Raw genomic sequence first — 12,200 nt, forward strand, 5'->3', positions numbered from 1 at the left:
AAAATGGACCCATTTCCCACTAGCAAACGTAGACATGCCATGGCAAGCGGGACAGGCAGAAAAAGCGCTTAATGAATTGATGCAGAAAAAAAAGAGATTTCTAACTCTGAAGAAAGCAGTTTAAAATAACAGGTGTGAATTGCTTGAAAAACAAATCCTGTTTCAACGTGCAGTATACGGAAGTAGTTTATCCTGGATTGTTTCTTCTCGGGGAGAAGGGTGAAAGAAGTGCCTCTTCTTCCAAATCCTTTCCCGAGAGCTTTGCCACTGCCCTGAAGGCGGGGGTGACCCAGTGTTCTCTTCCCAACCCCCAGTTGATTTATACTGACAAACCTATCAGCACCTTCCTCAAGCTGCTGGGGTGCAGTGACGGTTCCACGCCACTCCGGCACCACCTGGCCCAGCTGCTCCTACACAAGCTGCTTCCCTGCCCCAACCCCTCCAAGTCCTGTTTGTCACACTCTTATTTCTACAGACCATCCAAAACCTTTCAACAGACATAAGAAAGGGTTTAACTGGACAGGGCCGTGCTCTGTAAGAATTTCCCTCATGTTCTCCTGCTCAGAGGGTGAATCACATCAGCACGGGCTGCCCAGCGAGGTTCCCGCTGCCCCAGCACGTGTTCCCGAGCAGCCCCGGCTGCCCCACGCACTCCTCTTCAACCCAGTGATCACAGAGGCAGGACCCAGATAAAAACTGGTACAAAAAACTGCCAGAGCACCATCTCTCTGCCAAGGGGTCCCAATTGCTCTGCCGTAGTCTTGTCAAACAGGCCGTTTAAAAAATAAAAATGCTATGTAACAACATACCTTCTCTTAGGAAAATAAAAGAGACAAAATTTTCTTCAATGTAGCATATACAAAACCTGCAATACACTAAATAAACCGAAATTAACACCACTACGCTCTTCGCTTTTGTATAAGTTAAGCAAAAATGCTCATCAAACTCAAGCTCGTTAGATAATCCCTTTTTCTGTTCTTCTTGTCAGGACATTACTCCAATGGACTAGTGATTAAAAATTGTACATTTATGAACTTTCTGTGACTATCTCCTCTCTTTCTCAATCAGGATTCTAAATCACACAGGTATAATCTCTTAACTTCCCCCAGGAAGGCGGGAAGGAAACCTCAGCCACTGGCACCGAGGCACCCAACCCGCCACAGGGGCCCAAGTTCCTGCATCCCCACTCAGGACGGGAGAGCATAAAACCATTGCTGGGATTGCTCAGACCAACCTGCTCACATCTCCAGCTCCATAAATTAAAACAGGAGGCTGAGATGTTATTGCATTTGAACAGAAGCATTAGAGAGGCAGCCATCAAAGTGAAAGTCACTTTTAACACTTAAAATGTGAAGTTTTAGCCATGTGCTGTTAACACTTGGGCCTCTCCAACACATCTCCCTTTTTCTGACAGTAGTCTTAAAACCTAAGTTACCTCAACTGTCAACAGACTAACATGTTTTACATTGTCATATTTAGGAAAGAGGTACTGGTTAACAATTATTTTGAATGTCTTCTCTCTAGAAACCTAAAGTAATCGTTGCTTTCAATCAGATTAGCCTATCTTGAAAGCAACAGTAAAGCCTTTACCAGAACTGTGCAGCTGTCTTTATTCTCCAATTATTTATACATCCTTTTAACTTAGTTTTTTATACCACTAATACCCATGCACATGCAAACAGTAAAATATTTCATACACATTTATTTATTAGCTTAATTGTTACCACACAATGGCTCCTCAGAGCTAACGCTTCTTTTGTAAAACAGTCGTGTAAGTGGCAAAGCCCACGACTGTGTTCAAAGTGATTCCCCGAGCTGAGCTTTCTTAGTCCTGGCATCAGGGCTGCTCCCAGCAAAGGCCCGAGCGAGACCGAGCGCATTGGAAACCCAAGACTCTGCCCTAAATCACCACCAATTTACCTGTTTCTAAAGAGGCTTTCACAAGTTCTAAGTTTCCACAGGAATATATTCTTTTCCTTCCCAGCTCTAAAGACAACTGACTCCAAGGCTCTTTTGAGGCCAATGCTATTTCCACTGCACGGCCCAGCCCGGGCTCTCCTTGCTCTTTTCTAAACGCCAGGAGCAATGAACTCCCTTGGCTCAGCTCCACAGCTGGAGAGCCAGAAACCCCAGTCCTACCATGCCCTAGATTTGTAACACTGCATCTCCGTATACAGCTGCAAAACCAAGTTCTCTAATCTTGGCCATTTCTTGTCCCAGAGCTTTTAAATAAAAGGTCAATTCTGTTACATGCAAGTTTAGCTGCAGTTCAACCTAACCTGTATATGACACGTTAGGAAAAAATTATGGTTATCTATCCCTGCGTTCAGAGTATTGCTGACTGCAGCAATCCATGTTCACTGGTTAGCCCCTAATATTTGATGGAATGTTATCATTTTGTGATGTTTTAGATTGAGATCATACATACTGTTCCAGAGTTTACTAAATCTCCCTTTTCTGTCCAGAGATCCCATTCACAAGTCCTGCAGTTCTCCCCTTTCCATAAAGTTTGTGGGGAGAGCCTGATCTTTGTGCTTGCCGAGGCAGCCTCCTTGTTCCAAGGAGCTGCTTTACATATGCAAATCTGCTTCTGTACTAATGTTTTATTATCAGCTTCAGCTGGTGCAAGGGAGAGATGCCGGCCCAGTGCAGCCAGGCGCGGGCAGGCGGTGTGAGGATGGAGCAGAGGAGCTCAAGGGATGAGCAGGCGCAGGGCTGAGGCCCCCAGTACCACCAGTTTGGCTCCAGCACTGTGGTACCCAGGCCGCACACTCTGGAGAGTTTCTCAGCATCACTTTCTCACAGTGAAATTTTAAGTATGGAACTGCAACGACCCTGGGAATACAGACTCCAGGCTCTTTCCCTTTGGAATATGAGAAGTTCATCCTCTTTCCCATCAGCCAAATTTTAATATTCACCATTACTGTGATGAACATTAGAACGTACTGCGAGCACAGACACAAAAGTAAAAACAAAATATCCCCCCTCAAAAAAAAATAAAAAGCACCAAATCTATCCACTTGACCATCCATCTTGAAAGTATTAAGAAGCCACAAGTTAAAAAATAAAATTTAAAAAAAAAAAAAAAAGTATCAACACACTGGTGTAAACTGATGGACTTTTTCCCCGTTAAGCAACTACTGAAATGCATTTAGTGAACAGTGTGAAGTGGGAGAGATGAGAGGCTACCACCCAGGCGTGCCCACGTACAGACACACGCATGCACACAACCCAGAAGCACAGAGAGAAACAGGATTAGAGATTTATTTCTGAAAAAATCAAATACAGAAGTGAATTAACAAGAAAAAACAAAATTTTGGTTCACCGTGTCATCTTAACATTTTATAAAAAAGTAAAGGGTAGGTTAATTTAAATGATGAGAAATCTTAACAAGCCATTAACTTCTACTCCCATCACTCTCTCTATTTCACGAATAGAGAAAGAGAGAAACAGAAGCAGGTAAAGTGCACAGACTGAAATCCTCACATAAGTCTGCAAAAAGCATTAAGACTTATGGTGCGTCCAGTCCACTTCTGACGTTTTTTTTTAATACAATAACGTTTTTCACTGCTATTTATAAATGGAATGGTGCAATCTTTTAGGAATTTCACTTAAACAAGAATACAGATGAACTCATCAGTGCTGCATCCAATTGTTGTGGGCAAGTTTAGCTTTATCCTCTAAATAAAGATTAACCAGCCTAATGAGAACTGATCACGGCCTAGGACGCCAAAGGGAACAGCGGAGAAGGGAAGGGATTTATGTGAGAACCTGAGTAGAACACTTGACGGGGGCGGAGGGAGTTTTATTAGTTTTGTTTTACATATGGTGATAGAACTTTAAAAAAAAAAAAAAAAAGCAGATACCAACCCATTTCCTGCTTTAGAGTTGCCTTTGCTGTCCGTGCTGAGCTGAGAAAGGACATAGTGAGGCGCTTTGGCACTGTCGGCATCAAATATATCCATGTTGGACTCTTCGCAATCTCGGCGTTTGATCCCTGGCCTCTGCTTTGGGTTTCGTTTGCGTGATTTACGTGGCACCTCAGTGTTATCATTGTAGGAACTGGTGCTCATGTTACTGAAGTTGGAGGGTGAATCCTCCATCCACATACTGCAGCTCTGCTCGGACTCCAGCGCACAGCCCTCATCCTGGCAGGACATCCGACTGTTGTCCAGCAGGTCCTCGGGTGGCGGCGAGATGTACAGGACTGTGTGTCTCTTCGGCGCGGGCGGCGGGGCCGTGTGACTGGTGAACTGCGGGTCACTTACCCCTCGGGTACTTACCCCCACGGCTGAGGAGCAGCTCTCCACTTGCATAGCCTTGCTGTCGGTGACTGAGGTAGAGCAAACGGCGGCGCTGGAAGAGGCGGGAAAGGAGCTGCAAGCACCGCCCATGGAGGAAGAGGAAGGAGCTGAAGAAGCATCTGCGGTGTATAATTCACAAGTAAATACAAGATACACGGTTCTGCGTGTGCTGGCTATAACAGTCCCATTGAAATAAAGTGATTTAGGAACCGATTGCTTTCCCCCAGCAAATATTTGGAATTTGGTAACGTTTTAGAATGTTAATGCTTAAAGCAATACGGCCTAACCGCTACGGTAATTTGGCCATGGCCAAATAAGACTTAGTACGATCCACTGTCATCAACTTGTTTAAAACTTAACGTTAATTCATACAAACGGCTGCAAGTAAACAGAGCTTTCATTGCCTCAGCTGGACTAGTTATCGTGTAGAAGCCATTCCATCTAAAATAATGGAAGCCCCAATGCAAAATGCTTATAATCCACATTCAATGCCAATTAAACCACTTATTGTTGGAAATTTTTATTTTTGAAAAAGACGGGACTGTGCTTAGCCACAAAATATTAAAATAAGTTTCTAACCTATGAAGCAGAGAACTACAGGTCATTTTTAATGCAGACACTCCCTGCTTCAGAGGCAAATCCTGGAATAAAAATATGAGAAAATAAATGAGAAAAAGAGCTGCTGAATATTCCATCATAAATGAGAAATAAAATATAAAATCAACTGAGTCGGTATGCAAAATGGAACTGGTATCAGTCACTATGACACAGCTGTTGATTTGGAAGGTATTGGTGACGTGCTGATACAAACTGACATTAAATTTCTGTGGTTTGACTCTTTCGGTCACCGAGCCGGAGTCCGCTCAGAATTTATTACTGAATCCCTCACACAGAGACAGCTCGGGACAGGCCTCTGAGCAGCCCTGCCGAGCAGGACACTGAGACAGCGCCACAAGAACCACCTCTCTTAGAAACACAAAAGGACAGCTGAATGACTGAAACAAACCCCTGCACGTTCCCGGAGAACATCATCATGATTTCCATCGAATCATTTTAATGGACAGATCAGCCAAAAATATGGGCTAAGACATGTGAGAGGAATCAGAACAAACACAGGCTTTTATTTACTCATTTAAATCAGCCGTAGCTCACTGAGGAATAACTAACTGGACTTTTTTATTCAGATTTACGCTTCCTGGGGGGCAGATGCTATTTTCTGCATTTCTGCAGTGCTGACAACACTTCATGCAATAAACCAGAACCACAGAAATCATCTCATTTTGGAAACAAATTGTGCATAATATATACACATAATTATCCAATAAGTTTGTTCAGCTGGTTACTGGTGTCCTAGAGGTAACACCTGTTACTGAGAGGAATGTGATGTTTTCCTTCTTGTTGTTTAGGATTTTTTTTTAAATCCAAAATAATATATTAATCTCTCAAGTCTAAGAGGTTTAGAGACAGTTGCACTATTTATACAGTTTAAGCTATTTAAAACTAACAGAATAAAGTATATTCAGCCATGACATATATATTAAACTAAGAGCCAAACCCAGCCAACCTCCCTAGAAACCAACCTGCTCGTGAGTACCAGGGGAGCAACGACCCATGAACAAGAGTTTTTAAACTGTTACTGTTTCTTGAAGCTCATCTGCACTAAATGAATTTTAAAGTAAACCTACACTACTTCAGATTGTAAAATTTAGTGGTCATTCCAGTTTCTCAATAAACTATTCTGCTTTTATCTTCATGGGAAGCCTCTTCCCAAACCTCCCAGTGAATGAGGAGCAGATGAATGATACCAGTTCCATTTTCCAGTTTCTTTGGCAAATACAGTGGCTGAAATTGAAGAATTCAGTCACTTCGAACTGCATTCCAATTTAAAGGCAAATTTATCCTTTCTATATCATGCATTAACGCAATGCTTTTTTTTCAAAAACAGTTATAGGATTGGCAAGAACTATTAAATCTAGATATTAATTTCAGTGACCATATTTGGGAGCTGATTTGCAGCCACTTTGAGTTGAGGAAGACTGTTGCTATTTGGGACGTTCACTTTGTTTTGTTAAAACAGAATTAGTCTCCATTCACCACTTGTCCAGGCCATCAGACACCCGCAGCATGCAGACAGTGCACGCGAGTGCGTGCAGAGGGAATACAGGGGCACGCAGCAGAAACATTGCACAACAGCCTTACTGAACAGCTGCATTTCCCCTGTTATACAGCAATTCTTCTTTTAATTGGTGAAACAGTGTGCGCACGTCTCATGTCCGCCAACCCATGACAAAGGCTTTGACAATTAAATGTTCATGGAACCAGGCAGCAGGGCTTTGGAACTGGAAGACTTTCTCCACTACGTTAATATCAAAGATTGATCTTTTCACAGCAAATACTGGGAACATTTCAGAAAGGTCTTTTAAAAGACCTGTAAGAAAAACCTGAAGTGCCAATTCCTGCAGAGGTGTGCACGGGACAGGGACGGCAAACGCCGCCCAGACCCTGCACAGCAAAGGGTTCAGTGCACACCCTGCCCTCAAATACAACCACTGGACTTTGCCCTGGCTTTCCTAGGGGAAAAAATAAATCTATCACTAAACAGAATACTTTTCAGTATAAAGCTGAAAGAGCTGCTAATGGTATCATTATTTTAGGGTGTAGCATTTTGCAATATTTAAGTTGCTTTCATTATTGCTACCAAAAAATTTCCCCTCCAGGTTTTTCCTTGAAGTTAAAAGCATGTGTGTGTACGTGTTCCTCCTTTATGCATTTAAAAAGGAAAGAAACACTGTCCCTTATAAATTGGTTATAATCTCCTCCATCTATCAGAAACCCCAAAGGAGATCTCTGGGTTGAGCACATTGTATTTTAGGAAAAAAAAAATGTTTATTCTAAAGTTTTCAGTATTTCAAATGTGCCAGGTATTGCTGTAAGAGGTGGGAGCATTTTGAATTCCCTGGGTTTGAGGAAGGAAATTTCCCCCCCCATGCCAGTAGGGCCGTTGTGTGCCTGGGCTGGGCTGTCACGTTTGAGGGGACACAGCCACACACATTCCCGGCTTTAGCATTGCTCTTGTTTGAGGTGACCTTCTTCAGACACATGGGAATGGGAATTGTTACAGGTGGCTCTTTCACTTGCAATTTAACGGTGCTTGCAATGATAAATATATAGTTTAAATTAGCAAGGACATTTTGAAATATAAGACTGAATATAGTTTAGCACAGCCTCAAAACAAAAATCGCTTTCAGAGCAACACCACTGACCAGAAGTCAAGTGCACGTTACGGCAAGCGTGTGGCCCCAGGATTACTCACAAAACAGGCACCAGCATCACAAGGTGGCTCTTCCTTTTTCTTAGTAAAATAATGGGAGAGAAAAGAAAACTACTTCCACATTAGAGCAACTTTGATTACTGTTGAAACTAAACCCCCTGAATCTATTCTTTGCCATCACTGTAACAGGTAAGGTGGCTGAAATAAGTAATTCAGAATTTGTTGCCTGTCCTGCAAGCTTTTTCTTTCCAAGAGAGGCAGGAGGACGTCAGCCAGATCAGCATACAGAAGTGCTGCTTCTGGTTTGGACATCATAATTTACATCTCAATAACAAGCAATTCTGTGGTGTGTAAATGAAAGAGAAAATAACAAAGAACGAACAAACAAAGTGGTTAGTGCTGGAGTTCAGAATGCAAGTGAAGATAAGCAATTACTCCGCACCACTCCCAGGAAAACCAAATTTCAAAGAATTTCCAGTTGTTTGTGACACCAGTCATTTGTATTTTTGCTTCCCGGAAATTCTAAAAAGGTGCCTCCTGCTCCCAAACATCTCCTTCACTTTCGGGCAGTGAACAGAATTACATTCACAACCGAGAGACTGAATAATTCCGGTTCTCTCTAAAGACAAAGAGCAGCCAAAGGCAGCAGCAGCAGACGGACACAACGCGCCTGCGGCACAAACGCATGCGGCTGAAAACCACAGGCCATGGAACGGCAGAGCCCGGGGAACACGCAGCAAAGAGCATCCCCAGGAGCAAGTCAGTGCAGTCTTTTGCTTTTCAGAAACATAAAGCATTGCACAAAGAAAATGTATTACCTCCTGAGTTAGCAACTAAGGCAATGACATATATGTCTATATCCTATTATCTTGTGAAGTCAAACAGGCATTCAGCCTCTACAAAAAGGTCTGAAAGGCAGGAGAAAAAAGAAAAATCACTACTTGGCACTGAGGGAGTCTCGTCTTTAGATAACACTTACGTGGAGCCAATCCCGAACTCCTTGTTCATTCATGGTCTTGATAAGACTTTTGTATTTTCATTGGCTTATTCGAACCTCTGGACACAGAACAATTTCAGAACAAAACCAGAAGGATACACGTGCAAAATTTTCATCACTGACCCTTGTGTTGCCAAAGGTTTTAAAGGTAAAACCCAGAACTCACAAAGTGGCTGCAAACCTGCTTTCAGCATCTCACATGCCAAACTTGGGGTTCTACTTTTCTTCTTCTTGTATTACTGATGTAATGTCAAAAACTTTTCCAAAAAGTTTAGTTTCAAATCAGTATCAATCCACTATTTAGAAATAAAACAAAAAAATAACCAAAAAAAAAAAAAGGAAAGAAAGAAAAGAGACTTATGAAGAAGTCTGAAAACAAGACCGACCTATACCCTGGGTGAGATTGGATGGGTTAAGTGTCTCTGGCACTATTTGTCTTCACTATTGACAGACACTGTCACACAACCCACCACTCGATGCCTGTCTCTGAATGGCGAAGCTAGAATGCAAGTTAAGTGTATTAATAGAGAAAAAAAACTAGCATCCCAGCAAATATAATAAAGCAATCCAGTTCACCAGTTATTAAAAACACTCAGATTCAAGATAGGTAGGTTAATTTAATTTTCATTAAGCCCAACAGTGTAAATTCCCCTTACATTCACATGCTGAACCAAGCAGTGTATTGTATTTTGGGTAAATACGTCAATCAATCTGGTTTTGTTACAAACGCCATGGTTATTCAACGAACACTGGAGCTGAGGGATCCGAGCAGAACTGTGTTTAGTGGCTCACGCCCCAGGCTGTGTATCTCCCAGCAGTATGAGCTGCGCACAAGCAAGTCAGAACTCTAGGACCCCCAGCTGCTCTCTCCAAGCTCTGTCACCAAAAAGAGTGACGGTACCATCACCCGGTACAACAACTGCACAAACGCTCCTCTGCTCTTCACTTGTATGGTGGTTCTTTCCTAAGAATTTAAGAACTTTTGGCCTTCACCAAGCCTGCGATGCTGCTATTGCAACAAGGTGCCCAAATAAAACTGCAGTAAGATCGTTCTCTTTCTGCCCTTCAATGGCTTATTTTCTCATTAATTATCAGGGAACAGGGAATTCTCTTGTCACAAAGTAATTCTCAAGTCTTTTCAATGTAAGAACAGAAGCCACTTAATGCAAGAAGTTGCCTTAAAAATAATCTCTCGGAATGATAAAACAGCGCTTGTGTTTGATTGAGCGGTTCTGGAAAACGTGGTTTACTGACCACAGGAGGTTCAGGAAGACTGAAAATAAACTTAATTTAGGAAAAAAAGTGATGATCTGGAGCACATCTATGTAATCCTCTGTAGGTAATCACAAGGAAGCTCTGCTCCACGTCTGCACCCAACGCACATACAACCCCCCACAACTACATTCTAACTGCATTTGCAGAGAACACGTTGCCTAAAGAGCTTCTATAAAACAAAACCAGGGAGAGAAATCCCTGCCTTCAGCGCTCCCAGAGCTGCCTCCTCACCAGCAGACAGTGCAGCCGATGGGGGGTCCTCCCCTGGGCCCAGGCCGCACATTTCCCCACCAAGGCTTCAGAAATCATTCTCAAACGTGTCTATGTATCTGGTAGCACTAAATTAATGGTTGGACTCCATGATCCTAAAGGTCTTTTCCAACCAAAAATTACTCTGATTGCCAGTGCTGACCCGGCGCGGCCAGGCCTGCAACACACACCAGGAAGGTGCCTTTGGAAAGAGCAGCAGGACCTGGTTCCAGTGGATCTGTAAGCAAAGCCGTGTCTGCGACACCAGCGGGCAGGAATCCCTGGAAGGCGCCCACCGAGGACACCACAGGAAGGAATTTCCAACTGGGAGGGCGGTGGGAAGGGGAAGGGAAAAGCCTACAAAGAAATTCAAGTTTTTACAGGCAATGGAGATCAAGTACAAAGAAGAATTTTTTTTTTTTTTTTCTGATAATTTGTTTACAATATGTAATCATAAGCCCAGGATAACAGAATTAGTAGCAGTACTGATATCCCCTTTGAAATCTCTGGGAATTATTTCTGTATCAACAGGAAAAACTGACTAATGACACCAGGAAGGATGATAAATTGACAAAATATTTTCATTAAAAATAAAAATCAAGAAGCCTGACTGCAGCTACTCAAAAAAAAAAATTAAATCTCACATCTCCATTTTGAGGCTTTATTAGAATCTTTAGCTTGAGAATAATGAAGAAGCCTCATCCTGGCAGTGGAAATCAGCACCCTGTCCCTACCCCACAGATGATGCAAGGGTTTACATCCATTTCTCTACAGCAGCAAGTGAGAAGCAAAGCCTTATTTTCATAATTAAAATGACCAAAAATGCTTATGGCATGTATTTCAGTAACAAGTCTGATCAGAAAGCCAATTATGCCTGTTTGGGACAAGTAGTTTATCCCTTTAATTAAGCGGAGCGCAAAATTGACATAACCACAAAAAGGTGAAGCTTCACTGTTTACCAAATATTTTCCCAGGATACAACCAGAGATATTTGGGAGCCAGAAAAATTCAATACATCACAGATTAATTATATGAAAATCTGAGGAATGCAAAAAGAGATCAGTAAATACATTTCAGTGGCATCGAATCTGGTCCCCTTTGGTTACGGCAAGAACAATGCTCTTTTTGTGGAGAATTCAATTTAAGATAAGAAACTGCCAGAATGGAAGCTATGCAGGAATTACTATCCTGGGGAGCGATATAAAAAACTGGTAAGGATGGAAAAGGGAGAGCAGCCCAAGAGCTCATCAGGAAGCTGTATCCACCACAGAACAAGGAACAGGAGCAGAGGAGCAAGTTCTGCAGCCGCTTCCTTCCCTGGGGCTCAGAGGGTTTGAACATTCCTGCTGCTGGAGACAGAAGATGAAAATGCAACACTTGTTCAAAGTACATGGTTGAAAATACACTTGACTCAAAAGACAAGAACAAGGTGTTGAGCTATCAAACAGAAAGGCACCTTTGAGAAAGGACTTAAATTAGTAGGTTGAATTTTAACCATTTGAAGCACTTGTTCAATGTGTCTTGCTCAACACACAAAAAAATGTTCAACTTTTAAGAACTGACCAAAAAGAATCAAGCACCCCTCCTTGCAACTGGAGCTTAACATTTTGTGTCAAAGGCATTATTGAAGCTTCAGGCACGTTTACTTCATATTAGAAAGCTCCAGGCACAGCTTCCAATGACATTTCTCAGCATGACACCCTCCTGCATTTCAAGTCTAGAAGATGATTCATATTTAATGTGTTTATGGTACCACAGCAGGCAAAATCCTCCTTTTCCTGTCCCTTGAACAAAGACACTTGTAATTCAAACAGCAAGCACAGAAAACAGTTTCTAGCAGTAAAACCAGATCCTTTTCCTCCCTTCAGCTTTCCAGAGGAATAATGGGCTTAGAAGCTGGAGATAGCAGCTCAGGTTCTGAACATCGCAGCTCAAAATCCTAGAGTTCTATTAAATGATACTTGCCTGTTCGATATTCAGAGAGTAGGTAATACCTCTTTTGTCTGGATTAATGAATATGAGATACACATTTATTAACCAATTAACAAAAATCCAATCAGCAACATTCCATTTTAATACTTTTTAAACTGTTCTGTAAATCACA

General features: G+C 42.2%; 1 protein-coding gene across 5 annotated transcripts in view; it reads right to left on the bottom strand.

Annotated features, from left to right (window-relative positions):
• Positions 1–12,200, bottom strand: part of NFAT5 (nuclear factor of activated T cells 5) — a 58,315-nt gene that overhangs the window by 23,345 nt on the left and 22,770 nt on the right. For 2 of the 5 annotated variants that reach the window (XM_065848363.2, XM_065848362.2), the window contains exon 3: positions 3,871–4,423. In XM_065848363.2, the coding sequence (XP_065704435.1) occupies positions 3,871–4,423 (553 nt within the window). Of the gene's footprint in view, positions 1–3,870; positions 4,424–4,883; positions 4,946–12,200 lie in introns of all 5 variants that reach the window. The other 3 variants (XM_065848366.2, XM_065848364.2, XM_065848368.2) reach the window with 3 other exon arrangements.

The sequence above is a fragment of the Patagioenas fasciata genome, chromosome 13 (assembly GCF_037038585.1).
Source record: "Patagioenas fasciata isolate bPatFas1 chromosome 13, bPatFas1.hap1, whole genome shotgun sequence".
Lineage (NCBI taxonomy): Eukaryota > Metazoa > Chordata > Aves > Columbiformes > Columbidae > Patagioenas > Patagioenas fasciata.